General features: G+C 44.4%; 1 protein-coding gene across 1 annotated transcript in view; it reads left to right on the forward strand.

Moving 5' to 3' along the window:
• Positions 1–27,036, forward strand: part of LOC129858927 (cytoplasmic protein NCK1-like) — a 99,144-nt gene that overhangs the window by 26,130 nt on the left and 45,978 nt on the right. Inside the window, exon 2 of the mRNA XM_055928167.1 lies at positions 21,838–22,078. Coding sequence (XP_055784142.1) covers positions 21,853–22,078 — 226 coding nt within the window. The 5' untranslated portion in view covers positions 21,838–21,852. The remainder of the gene's footprint in view (positions 1–21,837; positions 22,079–27,036) is intronic.

The raw sequence follows: 27,036 nt of genomic DNA on the forward strand, positions 1-27,036 counted from the left end.
GAAGCAACACTGATTGACAATAAATTTCACATGCTGTTGTGCAAATGGAATAGACAAAAGGTGGAAATTATAGGCAATTAGCAAGACACCACCAATAAAGGAGTGGTTCTGCAGGTGGTGACCACAGACCACTTCTTAGTTCCTATGCTTCCTGGCTGATGTTTTGGTCACTTTTGAATGCTGGCGGTGCTTTCACTCTAGTGGTAGTATGAGACTGAGTCTACAACTCACACAAGTGGCTCAGGTAGTGCAGCTCATCCAGGATGGCACATCAATGCGAGCTGTGGCAAGAAGGTTTGCTGTGTCTGTCAGTGTCCAGAGCATGGAGGCGCTACCAGGAGACAGGCCAGTACATCAGGAGACGTGGAGGAGGCCGTAGGAGGGCAACAACCCAGCAGCAGGACCGCTACCTCCGCCTTTGTGCAAGCAGGTGCACTGCCAGAGCCCTGCGTTATAACTAGGCCTATAGTATCCTTTAACTAGCATTGAACAAGTTAACCCGTTCTTCTCGACATTTTTTAAAATGAGCTATCTTCTGAATCAAACTTGTAACATTAGTACAGTAGCCGATAGATCCGGAGGGGCAGGTAGCTTAAACCCACCCAGGTAAACATTTTCAGCTTGCAGGCAGACACTGGAATACGTTTGAGTGAGGGCTTTGCATATGCGCTTTGTTGCGTTTTTTTGTTGTGGGACTAGAAAAAAAATGTCTAACGTAAAACATTTTATTAACCGGTTCCAAGGCTTTAATCAGTTTCTGTTCCGGAACAGTATGGATCATTTTCGTTCCGTTTTAGTTTCTTGAAAACATTCGTCATTTTTCATTTCTGTTTCCTGAACCTGTTCTAACTACTGTTAATAACAGAGAGGTATGAGGCCTCGTCACGAAGGGGTGTGAGGCCTCGTCACGAAGGGGTGTGAGGCCTCGTCACGAAGGGGTGTGAGGCCTCGTCACGAAGGGGTGTGAGGCCTCGTCACGAAGGGGTGTGAGGCCTCGTCACGAAGGGGTGTGAGGCCTCGTCACGAAGGGGTGTGAGGCCTCGTCACGAAGGGGTGTGAGGCCTCGTCACGAAGGGGTGTGAGGCCTCGTCACGAAGGGGTGTGAGGCCTCGTCACGAAGGGGTGTGAGGCCTCGTCACGAAGGGGTGTGAGGCCTCGTCACGAAGGGGTGTGAGGCCTCGTCACGAAGGGGTGTGAGGCCTCGTCACGAAGGGGTGTGAGGCCTCGTCACGAAGGGGTGTGAGGCCTCGTCACGAAGGGGTGTGAGGCCTCGTCACGAAGGGGTGTGAGGCCTCGTCACGAAGGGGTGTGAGGCCTCGTCACGAAGGGGTGTGAGGCCTCGTCACGAAGGGGTGTGAGGCCTCGTCACGAAGGGGTGTGAGGCCTCGTCACGAAGGGGTGTGAGGCCTCGTCACGAAGGGGTGTGAGGGGTCTGGTCAAAAGTAGTGCACTACCCGTAAAGCTCTGGTCAAAAGTAGTGCACTACCCGTAAAGCTCTGGTCAAAAGTTGTCCACTACCCGTAAAGCTCTGGTCAAAAGTTGTCCACTACCCGTAAAGCTCTGGTCAAAAGTTGTCCACTACCCGTAAAGCTCTGGTCAAAAGTTGTCCACTACCCGTAAAGCTCTGGTCAAAAGTAGGGCACTATATAGTGTTTAGGGTGCCATTTCAGACAGCGTCTCTGTGTGCAGCGGTTCTCAACTTGTTCGTCTTGACTCATCATGCAGAAGACTGAAACAGCAGTGGTTTAACTTCCTCTTTCTGTGTAGGGAAGCTGTTGTCCACAGTGGCAATGCTTGTGTTTCATCTGCCTATCTTCCGTGGTCTGGGGGATTTTAATGAACTTCCTCTAAGTCAGGGGTGTCAAACTCATTCCACGGAGGGCCTAGTGTCTGCAGGTTTTTGTTTTTTCCTTTCAATAAAGCCCTAGACAACCAGGTGTGGGGAGTTCCTAACTAATTAGTGATGTTAATTCATCAATCAAGTATAAGGGAGGAGCGAAAACCCGCAGACACTCGGCCCCCCGTGGAATGAGTTTGACACCTGTGCTCTAAGTAGTAAGAAAGATGTGGCCACTGTTCATGACAGTCTTTCTATGAAGAGATTTTATATCGCCACCGAAATAACTTGTCATATTTCATCTCGTGGTTCTCTAGGTCATCTATAATCTAATATATATAATCTATAATCATAATCTAGAGATTGAGAGGACAGTTTTTTGATTTGCTACAAAGATAACAAGTGATACAACGGTACAGATTGTAAACGGTGTGGTTTAGTGACACAACGGTACAGATTGTAAACGGTGTGGTTTAGTGACACAACGGTACAGATTGTAAACGGTGTGGTTTAGTGACACAACGGTACAGATTGTAAATGGTGTGGTTTAGTGACACAACGGTACAGATTGTAAACGGTGTGGTTTAGTGACACAACGGTACAGATTTTAAACAGTGTGGTTAAAGCTTCTTATGGCTGCAATCCCGTTCACGGGATGATATGACAACAGCCAGTGAAAGTGCAGGGAGCCAAATTCAAACAACAGAAATCTCATAATTAAAATTCCTCAAACATACAAGTATCTTATACCATTTTAAAGGTAATTTTGTTGTTAATCCCACCAACGTGTCCGATTTCAAATAGGCTTTTCAGCGAAAGCACCACAAACGATTATGTATGGTCACCGCAAAATCACAGAGTCATTTTTCCAGCCAAAGACATGAGTCACAAAAAGCAGAAATAGAGATAAAATGAATCACTGATCTTCATCAGATGACACTCATAGGACTTCATGTTACACAATACATATATGTTTTGTTCGATTAACTTCATATTTATATCCAAAAACCTCAGTGTACATTGGCGCCTAATAACATAAATACTCATCATAAACTTTGATGAAAGATACATGTTTTACATAGAATTAAAGATACACTTGTTTTTAATGCAACCGCTGTGTCAGAGTTCAAAAAGATTTACAGCAAAAGCACAATATTCAATAATTCGAGAACAGCGTTCAGCCACAAAAGCAAGCCATACAGTTACCCGCCAAATTGCGCAGTCAACAAAACTCATAAATAGTATTATAAATCTTCACTTTGCTGATCTTCATCGGAATGCACTCCCAGGACTCCCACTTCCACAAGAAATGTTCGTTTTGTTCGGTAATGTCCATCATTTATATCCAAATAACTATTTTTGTTAGCGTGTTTGGTAAACAAATCCAACGTCAGGAAGCGCGTTCACTAAAAGCAGACAATGTCCAAAAGTTCCGTAACAGTCAGTAGAAACATCCCAAACGATGTATTGAATCGTTTTTAACATAAATCTTGAATAACGTACCAACCCGGAGAATTACATTGACTTCAGATGTGCGGTGGAACAGAGCTCCCTCTCATGTGAACGCGCATGATCAGAGCATGGCTAGGTCATGGTAGACCTGACTCATTCCTGTCTGCTTCGGCCCCACTTCACAGTAGAGGCATCAGACAAGGTTCTACAGACTGACATCTAGTGGAAGCCGTAGGAAGTGCAAACTCATCCATATCTCTCTGTAAATTCAATAGGGTCTTGGTTAAATTGACCAGCCTCAGAATTCCCACTTCCTGTTTGGATTTTTTTCTCAGGTTTTTGCCTGCCATATGAGTTCTGTTATACTCACAGACATCATTCAAACAGTTTTAGAAACTTCAGAGTGTTTCCCATCCAATACTAATACTAATATGCATATATTAGCAACTGGGACGGAGAAGCAGGCAGTTTACTCTGGGCACCTTTCATCCAAGCTACTCAATACTGCCCCTGCAGCCATAAGAAGTTAAGTGATACAACGGTACAGATTTTAAACGGTGTGGTTGGAAGCCTAAGTGCTTGTAGAAAAACTACACCACAAAAAACAATCTAGAAATAACAATATATTAGAACAAAAATAAAGGTTTGTTAAAATACATAATGGAACCTACTAATTATAAATGTAATCAGTAATCCTAACATTCTGCTAGGTTAAAGATCTGGCTAACATAGCCTGCTGATGGCTAGTAGGCTAACATAGCCTGCTGATGGCTAGTAGGCTAACATAGCCTGCTGATGGCTAGTAGGCTAACATAGCCTGCTGATGGCTAGTAGGCTAACATTTCCATTGTTTAGTGAAGGACAATGTCTTCAAGGTGGTAACAGTTTGAAGGGGGAAGACGAGGCTACGCCATGAGAATGTGGTTGTATATAACGAGAGACTTCAACTGGTTTCACTATTACACAATGGAGCCTTAAAGAGAAACGAACCTCAACAGAGGGAGGAGATAAGAGTGCTCCCAGAACAGGAAACATGGGCCTACAGTTTGTGTGTGTGTGCACGTGTAGAGTATGTGTGTGTGTGTGTGTGTGTGTGTGTGTGTGTGCACACCTCAACCTGATTTCTGTATGATAGGAACATTGCCAGGTGTGGTCCTGTGTGTGAGAGAAATGTACATGTCTGTTTCCTTTTAAACATTTCCCTAGATACTAGTTCCCTAGTTGAATTTAACTAGCCTACATCTGGACCATCCCATTTATCACCATACTCCTTAGTGTCATGGGACGGAAACAAAACAGGAAGTGGATTTAACTCCTTTAGGAAAACAGCCGCAGTGTTGGAAACAACCATCGTTATGATGTCATCCAGAGTAATACGTATTTATTTCCCAAGCTACAGCACACAATACATTTTTTACCTTGGGGGGGGGGGGGGGGGGGGGGTGTGATACTGGCATCGTCCCGGTCAAACATCTGTATGGCATGACATCATGTGTTACAGAATGCCTCCCTCTGCTTCAGAGATTCGTCGGTCTCCAGTGGCTTGTTTAGTCCTGTAGTGACAGCCAGACAGCTTCATCGGGCTTGTTCCTGTCAGGGCGTATACTATGTATGAGGACAGTCACTGGAACCATTTTCATCTCACAACCTGTCTAGAGCATTATCTCTCTCTCTCTCTGCTGTTTACACATTATCTCTCTCTCTCTTTCTCTCTCTCTCTGCTGTTTACACATAATCTCTTTCTGATGTTTACACATTATCTCTCTCTGCTGTTTACACATTATCTCTCTCTGCTGTTTACACATTATCTCTCTCTGCTGTTTACACATTATCTCTCTCTGCTGTTTACACACTATCTCTCTCTGCTGTTTACACATTATCTCTCCCTGCTGTTTACACATTATCTCTCTCTGCTGTTTACACATTATCTCTCTCTGCTGTTTACACATAATCTCTTTCTGATGTTTACACATTATCTCTCTCTGCTGTTTACACATTATCTCTCTCTGCTGTTTACACATTATCTCTCTCTGCTGTTTACACATTATCTCTCTCTGCTGTTTACACACTATCTCTCTCTGCTGTTGACACATTATCTCTCTCTGCTGTTGACACATTATCTCTCTCTGCTGTTTACACATTAGCTCTCTCTGCTGTTTACACATTAGCTCTCTCTGCTGTTTACACATTAGCTCTCTCTGCTGTTTACACATTAGCTCTCTCTGCTGTTTACACATTAGCTCTCTCTGCTGTTTACACATTAGCTCTCTCTGCTGTTTACACATTATCTCTCTCTGCTGTTTACACATTATCTCTCTCTGCTGTTTACACATTATCTCTCTCTGCTGTTTACACATTAGCTCTCTCTGCTGTTTACACATTAGCTCTCTCTGCTGTTTACACATTAGCTCTCTCTGCTGTTTACACAGTATCTCTCTCTGCTGTTTACACAGTATCTCTCTCTGCTGTTTACACATTAGCTCTCTCTGCTGTTTACACATTAGCTCTCTCTGCTGTTTACACGGTATCTCTCTCTGCTGTTTACACGGTATCGCTCTCTGCTGTTTACACGGTATCTCTCTCTGCTGTTTACACGGTATCTCTCTCTGCTGTTTACACGGTATCTCTCTCTCTGCTGTTTACACAGTATCTCTCTCTCTCTGCTGTTTACACAGTATCTCTCTCTCTCTGCTGTTTACACAGTATCTCTCTCTCTCTGCTGTTTACACAGTATCTCTCTCTCTCTGCTGTTTACACAGTATCTCTCTCTCTCTGCTGTTTACACAGTATCTCTCTCTCTCTGCTGTTTACACAGTATCTCTCTCTCTCTGCTGTTTACACAGTATCTCTCTGCTGTTGACACAGTATCTCTCTGCTGTTGACACATTATCTCTCTCTGCTGTTGACACATTATCTCTCTCTGCTGTTGACACATTATCTCTCTGCTGTTGACACATTATCTCTCTCTGCTGTTGACACAGTATCTCTCTCTGCTGTTGACACAGTATCTCTCTCTGCTGTTTACACAGTATCTCTCTCTGCTGTTTACACAGTATCTCTCTCTGCTGTTTACACATTATCTCTCTCTGCTGTTTACACAGTATCTCTCTCTGCTGTTTTACACATTATCTCTCTCTGCTGTTTACACATTATCTCTCTCTGCTGTTTACACAGTATCTCTCTCTCTCTCTCTCTCTCTCTCTCTCTCTCTCTCGCTATTTTGCCTCAATGGATCCTATCTGACTTCATTTTGATTTGGATGAATGATGCTCGCTACCTAGCTTTACTTGGTAGCCTGACACAACAGCGTTACTCGGTAGCCTGACACAACAGCGTTACCCGGTAGCCTGACGCAACAGCGTTACCCGGTAGCCTGACGCAACAGCGTTACCCGGTAGCCTGACGCAACAGCGTTACCCGGTAGCCTGACGCAACAGCGTTACCCGGTAGCCTGACGCAGCAGCGTTACCCGGTAGCCTGACGCTGCAGCGTTACCCGGTAGCCTGACGCTGCAGCGTTACCCGGTAGCCTGACGCTGCAGCGTTACCCGGTAGCCTGACGCTGCAGCGTTACCCGGTAGCCTGACGCTGCAGCGTTACCCGGTAGCCTGACGCTGCAGCGTTACCCGGTAGCCTGACGCTGCAGCGTTACCCGGTAGCCTGACGCTGCAGCGTTACCCGGTAGCCTGACGCTGCAGCGTTACCCGGTAGCCTGACGCTGCAGCGTTACCCGGTAGCCTGACGCTGCAGCGTTACCCGGTAGCCTGACGCTGCAGCGTTACCCGGTAGCCTGACGCTGCAGCGTTACCCGGTAGCCTGACGCTGCAGCGTTACCCGGTAGCCTGACGCTGCAGCGTTACCCGGTAGCCTGACGCTGCAGCGTTACCCGGTAGCCTGACGCAACAGTTTGTAAAGGACAGTTGATATCATGACACTCCTGTGACTCTTCCTAGAGCTGGCCGCCCGGCCAAACTGAGCAATCGGGGGAGAAGGGCCTAATGGTCACAGAGCTCCAGAGTTCCTCTGTGGAGATGGGAGAACCTACCAGAAGGACAACCATCTCTGCAGCACTCCACCAATCAGGCCTTTATGGTAGAGTGGCCAGACGGAAGTCACTCCTCAGTAAAACGAACATGACAGCCCGCTTGGAGTTTGTCAAAAGGCACCTAAAGGACTCTCAGACCATGAGAAACAAGATTCTCTGGTCTGATGAAACCAAGATTGAACTCTTTGGCCTGAATGCCAAGCGTCAGTGCTGGATGAAACCTGGCACCATCCCTACGCTGAAGCATGGTGGTGGCAGCATCAAGCTGTGGGGATGTTTTTCAGCGGAATGGACTGGGAGACTAGTCAGGATCGAGGGAAAGATGAACGGAGCAAAGTACAGAGAGATCCTTGATGAAAACCTGCTCCAGAGCGCTCAGGACCTCAGACTGGGGTGAAGGTTCACCTTCCAACAGGACAACGACCCTAAGCACACAGCCAAGACCACACAGTAGTGGCTTCAGGACAAGTGTCTGAATGTCCTTGAGTGGTCTTGCCAGAGCCCGGACTTGAACCTGATCGAACATCTCTGGAGAGACCTGAAAAGAGCTGTGCAGCGACGCTCCCCATCCAACCTGACAGAGCTTGAGAGGATCTGCAGAGAAGAATGGGAGAAACTCCCCAAATACAGGTGTGCCAAGCTTGAGGCTGTAATCACTACCAAAGGTGCTTCAACCAAGTACTGAGTAAAAGGTCCGAATACTTATGTACATTTAATATTTCAGTTTTATTAAACCTGTTTTTGCCTGGTCATTATGAGGTATTTTGTGTAGATTGAAAGTAAAAAACAACAACATTGAATCCAATTTATAATAAGGATATAATGTAACCAAATGTGGACTAAGTCAACTGGTCTGAATTATTTCTGAATGCACTGTATGTAGCCTTTGTCATTCTTCTGAGGTGGAACCTAATCGTGCATTTCCTCTCTAAGACAGGAATTTACGTTGAAATAGTGGGGACAACTTCCTGTGTGTGTTTGGGGGGTGGGGGGGGGTCCTTTAAACATTTATGAAGGTTATTTTCATGACGGGTTTCATACATAACCGTTGATTACGTGGTTGTACGATCATTGTGAAGGCCTAACAGTGAGAGTCAGTGGACCTCTATCTATTCTCAGTTGGTCTGGTACAGATGTTGTGTCTATTTCTGGCATTCCCAACTCTGCAAAGGGTTATCCCAGGGGGTGGCTGGTTAACCAACTGATTTCACACAGTGTTGTTCGCCCTGTTCTCTCTCTACACTCCCTGCTCCCTCTCTGTTTTATCTCTCTACCCTCTCTGTTTTCTCTCTCTACCCTCTCTGTTTTCTCTCTCTACCCTCTCTGTTTTCTCTCTCTGTTTTCTCTCTCTACCCTCTCTGTTTTCTCTCTGTTTTCTCTCTCTACCCTCTCTGTTTTCTCTCTCTGTTTTCTCTCTCTACACTCTCTGTTTTCTCTCTCTACCCTCTCTGTTTTCTCTCTCTGTTTTCTCTCTCTACCCTCTCTGTTTTCTCTCTCTGTTTTCTCTCTCTGTTTTCTCTCTCTGTTTTCTCTCTCTGTTTTCTCTCTCTACCCTCTCTGTTTTCTCTCTCTACCCTCTCTGTTTTCTCTCTCTGTTTTCTCTCTCTGTTTTCTCTCTCTACCCTCTCTGTTTTCTCTCTCTGTTTTCTCTCTCTACTCTCTCTGTTTTCTCGCTCTACCCTCTCTGTTTTCTCTCTCTACCCTCTCTGTTTTCTCTCTCTGTTTTCTCTCTCTACCCTCTCTGTTTTCTCTCTGTTTTCTCTCTCTACCCTCTCTGTTTTCTCTCTCTGTTTTCTCTCTCTACACTCTCTGTTTTCTCTCTCTACCCTCTCTGTTTTCTCTCTCTGTTTTCTCTCTCTACCCTCTCTGTTTTCTCTCTCTGTTTTCTCTCTCTACCCTCTCTGTTTTCTCTCTCTACCCTCTCTGTTTTCTCTCTCTACCCTCTCTGTTTTCTCTCTCTGTTTTCTCTCTCTACCCTCTCTGTTTTCTCTCTGTTTTCTCTCTCTACCCTCTCTGTTTTCTCTCTACCCTCTCGGTTTTCTCTTTTCTCTCTGTTTTCTCTCTCTACCCTCTCTGTTTTCTCTCTGTTTTATCTCTCTACTCTGTTTTCTCTCTCTACCCTCTCTGTTTTCTCTCTCTACTCTCTCTGTTTTCTCTTTTCTCTCTGTTTTCTCTCTCTACCCTCTCTGTTTTCTCTCTGTTTTATCTCTCTACTCTGTTTTCTCTCTCTACCCTCTCTGTTTTCTCTCTCTACCCTCTCTGTTTTCTCTCTCTACCCTCTCTGTTTTCTCTCTCTACCCTCTCTGTTTTCTCTCTCTACCCTCTCTGTTTTCTCTCTCTACCCTCTCTGTTTTCTCTCTCTACCCTCTCTGTTTTCTCTCTCTACCCTCTCTGTTTTCTCTCTCTACCCTCTCTGTTTTCTCTCTCTACCCTCTCTGTTTTCTCTCTCTACCCTCTCTGTTTTCTCTCTCTACCCTCTCTGTTTTCTCTCTCTACCCTCTCTGTTTTCTCTCTGTTTTCTCTCTCTGTTCTCTCTGCTTTCTCTACTCTTTCATTAATGACATGCATGTGAATCTCATGGTTTGAAGTGGAAGAGATTGACCTCATTACTTGTTAGAGACCTGTATCTACTGGGGAGATGGAGGAGTAGAGACCCGTATCTACTGGGGAGATGGAGGAGTAGAGACCCGTATCTACTGGGGAGATGGAGGAGTAGAGACCCGTATCTACTGGGGAGATGGAGGAGTAGAGACCCGTATCTACTGGGGAGATGGAGGAGTAGAGACCCGTATCTACTGGGGAGATGGAGGAGTAGAGACCCGTATCTACTGGGGAGATGGAGGAGTAGAGACCCGTATCTACTGGGGAGATGGAGGAGTAGAGACCCGTATCTACTGGGGAGATGGAGGAGTAGAGACCCGTATCTACTGGGGAGATGGAGGAGTAGAGACCCGTATCTACTGGGGAGATGGAGGAGTAGAGACCCGTATCTACTGGGGAGATGGAGGAGTAGAGACCCGTATCTACTGGGGAGATGGAGGAGTAGAGACCCGTATCTACTGGGGAGATGGAGGAGTAGAGACCCGTATCTACTGGGGAGATGGAGGAGTAGAGACCCGTATCTACTGGGGAGATGGAGGAGTAGAGACCCGTATCTACTGGGGAGATGGAGGAGTAGAGACCCGTATCTACTGGGGAGATGGAGGAGTAGAGACCCGTATCTACTGGGGAGATGGAGGAGTAGAGACCCGTATCTACTGGGGAGATGGAGGAGTAGAGACCCGTATCTACTGGGGAGATGGAGGAGTAGAGACCCGTATCTACTGGGGAGATGGAGGAGTAATCAAATCAAATTTATTTTATATAGCCCTTCGTACATCAGCTGATATTCTGAAGTGCTGTACAGAAACCCAGCCTAAAACCCCAAACAGCAAGCAATGCAGGTGTAGAAGCACGGTGGCTAGGAAAAACTCCCTAGGAAGGCCAGAACCTAGGAAGAAACCTAGAGAGGAACCAGGCTATGAGGGGTGGCCAGTCCTCTTCTGGCTGTGCCGGGTGGAGATTATAACAGAACATGGCCAAGATGCTCAAATTTTCATAAATGACCAGCATGGTCAAATAATAATCATAGAAGTTATCGAGGGTGTAGCAAGTCAGCACCTCAGGAGTAAATGTTAGTTGGCTTTTCATAGCCGATCATTCAGAGTATCTCTACCGCTCCTGCGGTCTCTAGAGAGTTGAAAACAGCAGGTCTGGGACAGGTAGCACGTCTGGTGAACAGGTCAGGGTTCCATAACCGCAGGCAGAACAGTTGAAACTGGAATAGCAGCAAGGCCAGGTGGACTGGGTACAGCAAGGAGTCATCATGTCCGGTAGTCCTGACGTATGGTCCTAGGGCTCAGGTCCTCAGAGAGAAAGAGAGAACGAGAGAATTAGAGATAGCATACTTAAATTCACACAGGACACCGGATAAGACAGGAGAAATACTCCAGATAAACAGACTGACCCTAGCCCCCCGACACATAAACTACTGCAGCATAAATACTGGAGGCTGAGACAGGAGGGGTCAGGAGACACTGTGGCCCTGTCTGATGATACCCCCAGACAGGGCCAAACAGGAAGGATATAACCCCACCCACTTTTTTTAATCTACTGGGAAGATGGAGTAGAGATTGTGATTCGATGTTGCAGACAGGTAAAAGCAGACTTTATTTGAAATATCAATATCATATTGTGCATAAATATTGTGATATGTAACTAGCTGTATGCATGTTTTAGCCTCGTTCACTCCAGTCTGTGGACAATCTATTTGATTCCATTCATCAGGTCTCCGTCTGATGGTGAACTATCACTCTGACATCTCATCGTAAAGATCTCTCACCAGCCCTGGTGTTACACTGGGAGGAAGCTGTGATCTCTCACCAGCCCTGGTGTTACACTGGGAGGAAGCTGTGATCTCTCACCAGCCCTGTGTTTCACTGGGAGGAAGCTGTGCACCTTGTGATACCTAGACCATGTGCAACATTGTTGCAGTGGAGGGTGGTTGCAACGCTGTGAGAACTGCTGTAGTGTTGGTTTGCGTTCAATATACACACTGCAGTGCACTTTTCCTGTTTCCTCTAACTAACCGACTGATTGACGCCGCCGTACCAGAGAGAAGCATTAGGTTAACACCGTTATGGTGTGAGAGTTAGGCTGGTAATCTGCCTCAGGGGAATTATACTGAACAAAAATATCAACGATTTTACTGAGTTACAGTTTTTATAATGAAATCAGTCAATTGATATAAATAAATTAAGCCTTAATCTATGGATTTGGCATGACTGGGAAGGGCCACAGCCATGGGTGGGACTGGGAGGGTATAGGCCCACTCACTGGGGAGCCAGGCCCAGCCAATCAGAATAGGTTTTTCCTCACAAAACGGCTTTATTACAGACAGAAATAGTCCTCCGTTTCGGGGCTCCTGAGAGGTGCAGTGGTCTAAGGCACTGTATCACAGTGCTAGAGGCGTCAATACAGACCCTGGTTTGATTCCAGGCTGTATCACAACCGGCTGTGATTGGGAGTCCCATAGGGCGGCGGACAATTGGCCAAGCGTCGTTAGGGTTTGGCCGGGGTAGGCCGTCATTGTAAATAAAAATGTGTTCTTAACTGACTTGCCTTGTTAAATAAAGGTCAAATAAAGGTCAAATAAATAAATACAATCAGCTTTCCGGGTGCCTGGTCTCAGATGATCCCGCAGGTGAAGATGCCGGATGTGGAGGTCCTTCGCTGGCGTGGTTGTGGGGCCGGTTGGACGTACCTCCAAATTCTCTAAAAGGACGTTGGAGGTGGCTTATGGTAGAGAAATGAACATTCAATTATCTGGCAACAGGATGTGACTGGCATAATGGGTGTTATATGTGGAGGATGAGGGCTGCAGAAGAGATCTCAGATAGTGGGGATTGAGGCCTAAGAGGGTTTTATAAATAAGCATCAACCAGTGGGTCTTGCGACTGGTATACAGAGATGACCAGTACAGAGGCGTATAGAGTGTAGTGATGTGTCCTATAAGGAACATTGGAGCAAATCTGATGGCCGAATGGTAAAGAACATCTAGCTGCTTGAGAGCACCCTTACCTGCCGATCTATAAATGATGTCTCTGTAATCTAGCATGGGTAGGATGGTCATCTGAATCAGGCTTAGTTTGGTAGCTGGTATGTGGCCACTGGGTTAGCATGGGTAGGATGGTCATCTGAATCAGGGTTAGTTTGGTAGCTGGTATGTGGCCACTGGGTTAGCATGGGTAGGATGGTCATCTGAATCAGGGTTAGTTTGGCAGCTGGTATGTGGCCACTGGGTTAGCATGGGTAGGATGGTCATCTGAATCAGGCTTAGTTTGGTAGCTGGTATGTGGCCACTGGGTTAGCATGGGTAGGATGGTCATCTGAATCAGGGTTAGTTTGGTAGCTGGTATGTGGCCACTGGGTTAGCATGGGTAGGATGGTCATCTGAATCAGGGTTAGTTTGGTAGCTGGTATGTGGCCACTGGGTTAGCATGGGTAGGATGGTCATCTGAATCAGGGTTAGTTTGGTAGCTGGTATGTGGCCGCTGGGTTAAACATTCTCTAGTCTATTGATGATCAGATATTCATCAGATATGTGTTTTTCCTGCTGAGGGGTGTCCTATACCTGCGCCCAGAGGGGAGTAGTTCAACGTCTGGGTACAGGGGGGGGGGCTTGGGTCTAAAATGATTTTGTGAGCCTTGCGGAGGGCCCTGACCTTAAAGATCTCATCCAGGCCTGTCTGTTTGACTCCAAGTACCTTGCTTGCTGTGGTGATAATCCTTCTCAACATATTTCTCTGTCTGACAGTGGCATTGCCAAATCAACAAAAAATACTCTCAATGAAAGATTTGTAAAACAGAGTCAGTATATTACAGTCTACATTAAAAGATCCCAGCTTTTTGAGAAAGTACAGTCTCTGTTGACTCTTTTTGTAGATCAGGTCTGTACATTTACTCCACTGAAGCTTATTGTCCAAGAGGACACCCAGGTATCTCTATTCCTCTACAATCTCTATGTTCTGACCTCTGATAGATGTTGCAGAGGTAGGTGTTGTATTATTGGGCCCAGGTCTTATTGTCCAAGAGGACACCCAGGTATTTGTATTCCTCTACAATCTCTATATTCTGACCTCTGATGTTGCAGAGGTAGATGTTGTACGCTTCCTGAAGTCTATGCACATCTCTTTGGTCTTGTTTGGTATTGAGGACCAAGTGTGATTCCTCACACCACTCTACCAAGTCATCTAGGACCGGGCCACGGTGTTCCTCGTCCTCATGCAACAGGCTGGTCAAGGCCGTGTGTGATTCCTCACACCACTCTACCAAGTCATCTAGGACCGGGCCACGGTGTTCCTCGTCATCATGCAACAGGCTGATCAAGGCCGTGTCTTAACGAGGATCAGGATGGGTCAGGATGGGTCAAATCTAGTCAAATCAAAGTTTATTTGTCATGTGCGCCGAATACAACAGGTGTCGACCTGACAGTGAAATGCTTACTAACCAATAGTGCAAGAAAATATATAAATAGAAATATTTGAAAAAGAAAATAAAGGTGTAGGTGTGTTTGAACCATTCTAGTTTGTTGTTGATGGAAATTGAAGCTCTCAACCTGCCCCACTACAGCCCCGTCGATGAGAATGGGGAAGTGCTCGGTGTTCCTTTTCCTGTAGTCCACAATCATCTCCTTAGTCTTGGATACGTTGAGGGATAGGTTGTTATTCTGGCACCACCCGGCCAGGTCTCTGACCTCCTCTCTATAGGCTGTCTCGTCGTTGTCGGTGATCAGGCCTACCACTGTTGTGTCGTCAGCAAACTTGATGGTGTTGGAGTCGTGCCTGGCCATGCAGTTGTGGCTGAACAGGGAGTACAGGAGCGGACTGAGCACGCACCCCTGGGGAGCTCCAGTGTACAACTATTAGTGTACAAGATATACAGGAGTGGGGACAAAACACATCCCTGAGGAGAGCCTGTGTTGGTATTGCATATGTCTGACACGTGGGGACCTATTTTGACTCTGTGTGAGCGTTGGCTCAGGAAGTCCAACAGCCACAAAACCAGCCCCCCATGTTAGAAGTCCCGAATGAGTCTCTGTGCCAGAATGTAGGGCTGGATTGTGTTGAAGGCAGAAGACAAGTCAACAAACAGAATCCAAACATGGGATTTGGCACCCTGTAGATGTCTCTAGACCATTTTAAAACCTGTTGAGGACAGAGAGCGCTGTTTTCACTTTGGGGGAAAATCGTGCCCAATTTAAACGGCCTCGTACTCAATTCTTGCTCGTACAATATGCATATTATTATTACTATTGGATAGAAAACACTTTAGTTTCTAAAACCGTTTGAATTATATCTGTGAGTAAAACAGAACTCCTTTTGCAGCAAACTTCCTGACAGGAAGTGGAAGATCTGAAATCGATGCACTGTTCTAGGGGCTGCCTATTAAAGTCCTTGATATTTATTCGTTTAGATGCACTTCATACGTCTTCCACTAGATGTCGACAAGCAGTGAGAGAAGATATTGAGTGTGTAACTTGATCTGGGCTCGAATAATAGCTCTTGGCATGACGTGTCACCAGTTTCCTGTTTTCTGGAGAGTGCGAGAAGGGACCTGGATTTGCCTTCTGATAAGCTGTCGTTATGGACGACTAATATCTCCGGCTTTGATTTTATTTGATACATGTGACAATATCATCGTAAAGTATGTTTTTTTAATATAGTTTAATCAGATTATTGAATTTTTTTCGGGAGTTTTGCCGTGTTCCGTTCTCTTTGTTTGTCGACGATGGAGAGATTCGCGCCACTTGGCAAGTGTGCTTGCTAAATCGAGAGGGAAAAAGGCCGTTCTAAAACCAAACAACGATTGTTCCCGACAAAGGACCCGTTGTACAACATTCTGATGGAAGCTCAGCAAAAGTAGGACCCATTTTATGATGCTATTTCATATATCTGTTCAACATGTTGTACTAGTCGTTTGCGCCCAGCTTTTGGATACTCTTTCGCTATACCTAAGCTGGATGTCGTAATGAAGTTATTTTTAGAATTCTAACACGGCGATTGCATTAAGGACTAGTGTATCTATCATTTCCTATACAACATGTATTTTTTAGTTATGTTTATGAATAGTTATTTGGTCAGAATATGTGTGTCAGAAAAAGTGTCCGAAAAATATCCGGACGTTGTGGGAAAAAGATGCTACGTTAGCACAATGTATAACCACTGATTTCAGCTCTAAATATGCACATTTTCGAACAAAACATAAGTGTATGTATAACCTGATGTTATAGGACTGTCATCTGATGAAGCTTATCAAGGTTAGTCAAAAATTATATATCTTGCTGGTTTATTCGCTATCGCTAACGTGCCTATTGCTATCGCTAACGTGCCTTGATGAATGAATGCGGTAGTGTGGTAGGCTATTGTAGCAAGCTAATATAATGCTATATTGTGTTTTCGCTGTAAAACACTTAAAAAATATGAAATATTGGCTGGATTCACAAGATGTTTGTCTTTAATTTGCTGTACACCATCGATTTTTCAGAAATGTTTTATGATGAGTATTTAGGTATTTGACGTTGGTGTCTGTAATTATTCTGGCTGCTTTCGGTGCAATTTCTGATTGTAGCTGCAATGTAAACTATGATTTATACCTGAAATATGCACATTTTTCAAACAAAACATAGATTTATTGAATAAAATGTTATAAGACTGTCATCTGATGAAGTTGTTTGTTGGTTAGTTTGGTTGGTTCTTGGTTAGTTAGGTTGGCTTTGTGCATGCTACCTGTGCTGTGAAAAATGTCTGTCCTTTTTTGTATTTGGTGGTGAGCTAACATAAATATATGTGGTGTTTTCGCTGTAAAACATTTTAAATATCGGACATGTTGGCTGGATTCACAAGATGTGTATCTTTCATTTGCTGTATTGGACTTGTTAATGTGTGAAAGTTAAATATTTCTGAAAAATATCTTTTGAATTTCGCGCTCTGCCTTTTCAGTGGAATGTGGGAGGAGTTCTGCTGGCGGAACGCCAGAGCCAGACAGGTTAAGGAGGGTAAGAATGGCATCAACTCCTCTGCTAGGCTGATAGGCAAACTGAAATGGGTCGAGAAGCTTCTGGGTGACGCTGAGAATATGACTTTTCACTAGTTTCTTAAGGTATTTCATGACTAAGGATGTCAAGGCGACAGGGCGGTAGTCATTCAGCACAGAGGGATTAGATTCTTTAGCAATTGGTATAATTATAGATTTTTTCCCACAGTACTGGCACGTGTTCCTGGTCGAGTGAGGATTGGAAAAATGTTTGTAAAAACACCAGCCAATTGTTCAACACAGTGCTTTAACACATGTCCACTTATTTTGTCTGGGCCTTGGCTTTTGTATGTGTTACATCCCCTGAACACCTTTAACACATCAGACTGTTTAACAACAACTAGTATCCTCCATAGTAGATCAGCTTTTCCAGCTGTTCTGAACAGACTCTGACAGTTGTGGGACGATTGATCCCAAATTCATACAACCAGTAGGCCTAGGCTACTTAAACCTCTAGGCTAGGTGGGACGCTACCGTCCCACCTGACCAACATCCAGTGAAAGTGCAGGGCGCCAAGTTCAAACTACATAATTGTAAATATTTAACATTCTTGAAAATACACAAGCAATATGTAAAGAATAAACCTTAACTTGTTGTTAATCCAGCCGCGGTGTCAGATTTCAAAAAGGCTTTACGGCGAAAGCAAACCATGCGATTACCTGAGGACAGCGCACCATCATACAAATGCATAACAATCATTTTCAACCAGGCAGGTTGTGACACAAAAGTCAAAAATAATGATATAATTCATGCCTTACCTTTTGAAGATCTTCTGTTGGCACTTCAATATGTCCCAGAAACATCACAAATGGTCCTTTTGTTCGATAAACTCCTTTTTTTATATCCCCAAAATGTCCATTTATTTGGCGCGTTTGATTCAGGAAAAACACTGGTTCCAACTCGCACAACATGACTACAAAGGATCTAATAAGTTACCTGTAAACTTTGTCCAAACATTTCAAACTTTCCTAATCCATCTTTAGGTATCCTAAAACGTAAATAATCGATACAATTTAAGACTGAATATACTGTGTTCAATAGCGGATAAAGTCAAAGTGGAGCGAGGCCCCAAACAAAAGAGTCCACTTGGCTTGACTCTCATTCTGAATAGTCGTACTTCTTCATTTCTCAAAGGAAAGACATCAACCAATTTCTAAAGACTGTTGACATCTAGTGGAAGCCATAGGAACTGCAACCAGGTGCTTCATAAATCTAGTTTACCATAGAAAACAAATTGAAAATCAATCAATCAATTTTATTTTTATATAGCCCTTCGTACATCAGCTAATATCTCGAAGTGCTGTACAGAAACCCAGCCTAAAACCCCAAACAGCTAGTAATGCAGGTGTAGAAGCACGGTGGCTAGGAAAAACTCCCTAGAAAGGCCAAAACCTAGGAAGAAACCTAGAGAGGAACCAGGCTGTGAAAACACAGTGAACTCCCCAAAAAATATTCCTGGATAGTTTGTCCTCTGGGTTTTGCCTACCATATCAGTTCTGTTATACGCACATGTCTAATTTTAACAGTTTTAGAAACTTTAGAGTGTTTTCTATCCAAATCTACCATTATTATTATATGCATATCCTAGCTTCTGGGCCTGAGTAGCAGGCAGCTTACTTTGGGCACGCTTTTCATCCGGACGTCAAAATACCGCCCCCTATCCCAAAGAAGTTTTAAAAAGAAAAACGTAAGTCTGATGCACCCGATCAGAACTTGAGCTTAAAATGTTGGACTATTATTTGGCCACTTAAGTGCAGCATTGTACACGAGGCAGTAGGCTACGGCTACGTGCAGCTGTTCCTTCCATAATGCAATTAGCGGAAAACACTGTCAAAAGCGCACTGCATGTGAGTGGTTTCATGGGACAGAGATGAAAACATCCGTTAGACATTTAGAAAGAGGGAGAGATCTAAAGATGCAACAACTAGCATGGCTTGCTAATATGACTAGGATTATCAACAACTAGCATGGGTTGCTAATATGACTAGGTCTATCAACAACTAGCATGGGATGTTAATGACTAGGTCTATCAACAACTAGCATGGGTTGCTAATATGACTAGGTTTATCATCAACTAGCATGGGATGCTAATATGACTAGGATTATCATCAACTAGCATGGTTTGCTAATATGACCAGGATTATCATCAACTAACATGGGATTCTAATATGACTAGGATTATCATCAACTAGCATGGTTTGCTAATATGACTAGGATTATCATCAACTAACATGGGATGCTAATATGACTAGGATTATCATCAACTAACATGGGATGCTAATATGACTAGGATTATCATCAACTAGCATGGCTTGCTAATATGACTAGGTTTATCAACAGCTATCATGGCTTGCTAATATGACTAGGATTATCAACAACTAGCATGGGTTGCTAATATGACTAGATTTATCAACAACTAGCATGGCTTGCTAATATGACTAGGTTTATCAACAACTAGCATGCTTGCTAATATGACTAGGTTTATCAACAACTAGCATGCTTGCTAATATGACTAGGTTTATCAACAACTAGCATGGCTTGCTAATATGACTAGGATTATCAACAATTAGCATGGGATGTTAATGACTAGGTCTATCAACAACTAGCATGGCTTGCTAATATGACTAGGTTTATCAACAACTAGCATGGCTTGCTAATATGACTAGGTTTATCAACAACTAGCATGGCTTGCTAATATGACTAGCATTATCAACAATTAGCATGGCTTGCTAATATGACTAGGTTTATCAACAACTAGCATGGGTTGCTAATATGACTAGGATTATCAATAACTAGTATGGGATGCTAATATGACTAGGATTATCAACAACTAGCATGTCCTGCTAATATGACTAGGTTTATCAACAACTAGCATGTCCTGCTAATATGACTAGGATTATCCACAACTAGTATGGGATGCTAATATGACTAGGATTATCATCAACTAGCATGGTTTGCTAATACGACTAGGATTATCATCAACTAACATGGGATGCTAATATGACTAGGTTTATCAACAACTAGCATGGCTTGCTAATATGACTAGGTTTATCAACAACTAGCATGCTTGCTAATATGACTAGGTTTATCAACAACTAGCATGCTTGCTAATATGACTAGGTTTATCAACAACTAGCATGGCTTGCTAATATGACTAGGATTATCAACAATTAGCATGGCTTGCTAATATGACTAGGATTATCAACAACTAGCATGGGATGTTAATGACTATGTCTATCAACAACTAGCATGGTTTGCTAATATGTCTAGGTTTATCAACAACTAGCATGCTTGCTAATATGACTAGGATTATCAACAATTAGCATGTCCTGCTAATATGACTAGGTTTATCAACAACTAGCATGGCTTGCTAATATGACTAGGATTATCAACAACTAGCATGGCTTGCTAATATGACTAGGATTATCAACAACTAACATGGGATGTTAATGACTAGGTTTATCAACAACTAGCATGGCTTGCTAATATGACTAGGTTTATCAACAACTAGCATGCTTGCTAATATGACTAGGTTTATCAGCAACTAGCATGGCTTGCTAATATGACTAGGATTATCAACAACTAGCATGGGATGCTAATATGACTAGGTTTATCAACAACTAGCATGGGATGCTAATATGACTAGGTTTATCAACAACTAGTATGGGATGCTAATATGACTAGGTTTATCAACAACTAGCATGTCCTGCTAATATGACTAGGTTTATCAACAACTAGCATGGGATGCTAATATGACTAGGTTTATCAACAACTAGCATGGGATGCTAATATGACTAGGTTTATCAACAACTAGCATGGGATGCTAATATGACTAGGTTTATCAACAACTAGCATGGGATGCTAATATGACTAGGTTTATCAACAACTAGCATGGGATGCTAATATGACTAGGATTATCAACAACTAGCATGTCCTGCTAATATGACTAGGTTTATCAACAAGTATGGGATGCAAATATGACTAGGTTTATCAACAACTAGCATGGGATGCTAATATGACTAGGTTAGTGCCTTTGGCTACTGGACAATGAAAATAAGTATATTCTAAAATAATTGCATACAGGTTCCAGTGGTGGGTGGTATAAGGCGATTTGGTACCAAAACGGATGGCACTGTGATAAACTGCATCCAGTTTGCTGAGTAGAGTGTTGGAGGCTATTTTGTAGATGACATCGCCGAGGATCGGTAGGATAGTCAGTTTTACTAGGGTAAGTTTAAGTTTGGCGGCGTGAGTGAAGGAGGCTTTGTTGCGAAATAGGAAGCCGATTCTAGATTTGATTTTGGACTGGAGATGTTTAATGTGAGTCTGGAAGGAGAGTTTACAGTCTAGCCAGACACCTAGGTATTTGTAGTTGTCCACATATTCTAAGTCCGAACCGTCCAGGGTGGTGATGCTAGTCGGGCGGGCAGCGAACGGTTGAAAAGCATGCATTTAGTTTTACTAGCGTTTTAAGAGCAGTTTGAGGCCACGGAAGGAGGGTTGCATGGCATTGAAGCTCGTTTGGAGGTTAGTTAGCACAGTGTCCAAGGAAATATACAGAATAGGGTCGTCAGCGTAGAGGTTGATCAGGCAATCGCCCGCAGCAAGAGCGACACTCAACTCAAACAGCCTATGATTTGACATTGCGAAAGCCATTTTAGAAACATCTGAATGCTGAAGGAGCTGTGCAGATATATCTTATTGAAACGGGGATAGGCCTACCTCTCGTTGGCGCACTCTCCCACACTGTCCGCACAGTGATCTGCCAGTCACACAGTTCCCCAGGTCTCAACCGTATTTCTCCTCTCTCCCCAGGTCCAGAGGTCCAAGATGACAGAACTAAACCGTGTGTCCTCTCTCTGTCTCCCCAGGTCCAGAGGTCCAAGATGACAGAAGAGGTGATTGTCATCGCCAAGTTTGACTACCTGGCTCAGCAGGACCAGGAGTTGGACATTAAGAAGAACGAGCGTCTGTGGCTGCTGGACGACAGTAAGTCCTGGTGGAGGGTCCGTAACGCCACCAACAGAACCGGCTTCGTACCCTCCAACTACGTCGAGAGGAAGAACAGCGCCAGGAAGGCATCCATCGTCAAGAACCTCAAAGACACACTAGGTCAGAAACTGTCTTAACCTTAACTTCAGTCACTCTAGGTCAGAAACTGTCCTAACCTTAACCTCAGTCACTCTAGGTCAGAAACTGTCCTAACCTTAACCTCAGTCACTCTAGGTCAGAAACTGTCTTAACCTTAACTTCAGTCACTCTAGGTCATAAACTGTCTTAACCTTAACTTCAGTCACTCTAGGTCAGAAACTGTCTTAACCTTAACTTCAGTCACTCTAGGTCATAAACTGTCTTAACCTTAACCTCAGTCACTCTAGGTCATAAACTGTCTTAACCTTAACTTCAGTCACTCTAGGTCAGAAACTGTCCTAACCTTAACCTCAGTCACTCTAGGTCAGAAACTGTCCTAACCTTAACCTCAGTCACTCTAGGTCAGAAACTGTCCTAACCTCAGTCACACTAGGTCAGGAACTGTCCTAACCTCAGTCACACTAGGTCAGAAACTGTCCTAACCTCAGTCACACTAGGTCAGAAACTGTCCTAACCTTAACCTCAGTCACTCTAGGTCATAAACTGTCTTAACCTTAACTTCAGTCACTCTAGGTCAGAAACTGTCCTAACCTCAGTCACACTAGGTCAGAAACTGTCCTAACCTTAACCTCAGTCACTCTAGGTCAGAAACTGTCCTAACCTTAACCTCAGTCACACTAGGTCAGAAACTGTCCTAACCTTAACCTCAGTCACTCGAGGTCATAAACTGTCTTAACCTTAACTTCAGTCACTCTAGGTCAGAAACTGTCCTAACCTCAGACACACTAGGTCATAAACTGTCCTAGCCTTAACCTCAGTCACTGTAGGTCATAAACTGTCCTAGCCTTAACCTCAGTCACACTAGGTCATAAACTGTCCTAGCCTTAACCTCAGTCACTCTAGGTCATAAACTGTCCTAACCTTAACCTCAGTCACTCTAGGTCAGAAACTGTCCTAACCTTAACCTCAGTCACTCTAGGTCATAAACTGTATAACCTTAACTTCAGTCACTCTAGGTCAGAAACTGTCCCAACCTCAGTCACACTAGGTCAGAAACTGTCCTAACCTTAACCTCAGTCACTCTAGGTCAGAAACTGTCCTAACCTCAGACACACTAGGTCAGGAACTGTCCTAGCCTTAACCTCAGTCACTCTAGGTCATAAACTGTCCTAGCCTTAACCTCAGTCACTCTAGGTCAGAAACTGTCCTAACCTTAACCTCAGTCACTCTAGGTCAGAAACTGTCCTAACCTTAACCTCAGTCACACTAGGTCAGAAACTGTCCTAACCTTAACCTCAGTCACTCGAGGTCATAAACTGTCTTAACCTTAACTTCAGTCACTCTAGGTCAGAAACTGTCCTAACCTTAACCTCAGTCACACTAGGTCAGAAACTGTCCTAACCTTAACCTCAGTCACTCTAGGTCAGAAACTGTCCTAACCTCAGACACACTAGGTCAGGAACTGTCCTAGCCTTAACCTCAGTCACTCTAGGTCATAAACTGTCCTAGCCTTAACCTCAGTCACTCTAGGTCATAAACTGTCCTAACCTTAACCTCAGTCACTCTAGGTCAGAAACTGTCCTAACCTTAACCCCAGTCACTCTAGGTCATAAACTGTCCTAGCCTTAACCTCAGTCACTCTAGGTCATAAACTGTCTTAACCTTAACTTCAGTCACTCTAGGTCAGAAACTGTCCCAACCTCAGTCACACTAGGTCAGAAACTGTCCTAACCTTAACCTCAGTCACTCTAGGTCAGAAACTGTCCTAACCTCAGACACACTAGGTCAGGAACTGTCCTAGCCTTAACCTCAGTCACTCTAGGTCATAAACTGTCCTAGCCTTAACCTCAGTCACTCTAGGTCATAAACTGTCCTAGCCTTAACCTCAGTCACTCTAGGTCATAAACTGTCCTAACCTTAACCTCAGTCACTCTAGGTCATAAACTGTCCTAACCTTAACCTCAGTCACTCTAGGTCAGAAACTGTCCTAACCTCAGACACACTAGGTCATAAACTGTCCTAACCTTAACCTCAGTCACTCTAGGTCATAAACTGTCCTAACCTTAACCTCAGTCACTCTAGGTCATAAACTGTCCTAACCTTAACCTCAGTCACCCTAGGTCAGAAACTGTCCTAACCTTAACCTCAGTCACTCTAGGTCAGAAACTGTCCTAACCTCAGACACACTAGGTCAGAAACTGTCCTAACCTTAACCTCAGTCACTCTAGGTCATAAACTGTCCTAGCCTTAACCTCAGTCACTCTAGGTCATAAACTGTCCTAACCTTAACCTCAGTCACACTAGGTCATAAACTGTCCTAACCTTAACCTCAGTCACTCTAGGTCAGAAACTGTCCTAACCTCAGTCACACTAGGTCAGAAACTGTCCTAACCCCAGGCCCACTAGGTCAGAAACTGTCCTAACCTTAACCTTAGTCACACTAGGTCAGAAACTGTCTAGAGGATAACTGTAGGTTGGTGACTGTAGGTTGGTGACCACTAGAGGTTAACTGTAGGTTGGTGACCACTAGAGGATAACTGTAGGTTGGTGGACCACTAGAGGATAACTGTAGGTTGGTGGACCACTAGAGGATAACTGTAGGTTGGTGGACCACTAGAGGATAACTGTAGGTTGGTGGACCACTAGAGGATAACTGTAGGTTGGTGGACCACTAGAGGATAACTGTAGGTTGGTGGACCACTAGAGGATAACTGTAGGTTGGTGACCACTAGAGGATAACTGTAGGTTGGTGACCACTAGAGGATAACTGTAGGTTGGTGACTGTAGGTTGGTGACCACTAGAGGATAACTGTTGGTTGGTGACCACTAGAGGATAACTGTAGGTTGGTGACCACTAGAGGATAACTGTAGGTTGTTGACTGTAGGTTGGTGACCACTAGAGGATAACTGTAGGTTGGTGACCACTAGAGGATAACTGTAGGTTGGTGACCGCTAGAGGATAACTGTAGGTTGGTGACCACTAGAGGATAACTGTAGGTTGGTGGACCGCTAGAGGATAACTGTAGGTTGGTGACCACTAGAGGATAACTGTAGGTTGGTGACCACTAGAGGATAACTGTAGGTTGGTGGACCACTAGAGGATAACTGTAGGTTGGTGGACCACTAGAGGATAACTGTAGGTTGGTGGACCACTAGAGGATAACTGTAGGTTGGTGGACCACTAGAGGATAACTGTAGGTTGGTGACCACTAGAGGATAACTGTAGGTTGGTGACCACTAGAGGATAACTGTAGGTTGGTGACCACTAGAGGATAACTGTAGGTTGGTGGACCACTAGAGGATAACTGTAGGTTGGTGACCGCTAGAGGATAACTGTAGGTTGGTGACCGCTAGAGGATTACTGTAGGTTGGTGACCGCTAGAGGATTACTGTAGGTTGGTGACCACTAGAGGATAACTGTAGGTTGGTGACCGCTAGAGGATAACTGTAGGTTGGTGACCACTAGAGGATAACTGTAGGTTGGTGGACCACTAGAGGATAACTGTAGGTTGGTGACCACTAGAGGATAACTGTAGGTTGGTGACCGCTAGAGGATAACTGTAGGTTGGTGACTGTAGGTTGGTGACCACTAGAGGATAACTGTAGGTTGGTGACCGCTAGAGGATAACTGTAGGTTGGTGACCACTAGAGGATAACTGTAGGTTGGTGGACCACTAGAGGATAACTGTAGGTTGGTGACCACTAGAGGATAACTGTAGGTTGGTGACCGCTAGAGGATAACTGTAGGTTGGTGACTGTAGGTTGGTGACCACTAGAGGATAACTGTAGGTTGGTGACCACTAGAGGATAACTGTAGGTTGGTGACCACTAGAGGATAACTGTAGGTTGGTGACCACTAGAGGATAACTGTAGGTTGGTGACCACTAGAGGATAACTGTAGGTTGGTGACCACTAGAGGATAACTGTAGGGTGGTGGACCGCTAGAGGATAACTGTAGGTTGGTGACCACTAGAGGATAACTGTAGGTTGGTGACTGTAGGTTGGTGACCACTAGAGGATAACTGTAGGTTGGTGACCACTAGAGGATAACTGTAGGTTGGTGACCGCTAGAGGATAACTGTAGGTTATAACTGTAGGTTGGTGACCACTAGAGGATAACTGTAGGTTGGTGACCACTAGAGGATAACTGTAGGTTGGTGACCACTAGAGGATAACTGTAGGTTGGTGACCACTAGAGGATAACTGTAGGTTGGTGACCACTAGAGGATAACTGTAGGTTGGTGACCACTAGAGGATAACTGTAGGTTGGTGACCACTAGAGGATAACTGTAGGGTGGTGGACCGCTAGAGGATAACTGTAGGTTGGTGACCACTAGAGGATAACTGTAGGTTGGTGACTGTAGGTTGGTGACCACTAGAGGATAACTGTAGGTTGGTGACCACTAGAGGATAACTGTAGGTTGGTGACCGCTAGAGGATAACTGTAGGTTGGTGACCGCTAGAGGATACCTGTAGGTTGGTGACCACTAGAGGATACCTGTAGGTTGGTGGACCACTAGAGGATAACTGTAGGTTGGTGACCACTAGAGGATAACTGTAGGTTGGTGACCACTAGAGGATAACTGTAGGTTGGTGACCACTAGAGGATAACTGTAGGTTGGTGACCACTAGAGGATAACTGTAGGTTGGTGACCACTAGAGGATAACTGTAGGTTGGTGACCACTAGAGGATAACTGTAGGTTGGTGACCACTAGAGGATAACTGTAGGTTGGTGACCACTAGAGGATAACTGTAGGTTGGTGACTGTAGGTTGGTGACCACTAGAGGATAACTGTAGGTTGGTGACCGCTAGAGGATAACTGTAGGTTGGTGACCGCTAGAGGATAACTGTAGGTTGGTGACTGTAGGTTGGTGACCACTAGAGGATAACTGTAGGTTGGTGACCACTAGAGGATAACTGTAGGTTGGTGACCGCTAGAGGATAACTGTAGGTTGGTGACCACTAGAGGATAACTGT

This window comes from Salvelinus fontinalis, chromosome 7, assembly GCF_029448725.1.
Source record: "Salvelinus fontinalis isolate EN_2023a chromosome 7, ASM2944872v1, whole genome shotgun sequence".
NCBI classification, from domain to species: Eukaryota; Metazoa; Chordata; class Actinopteri; order Salmoniformes; family Salmonidae; genus Salvelinus; species Salvelinus fontinalis.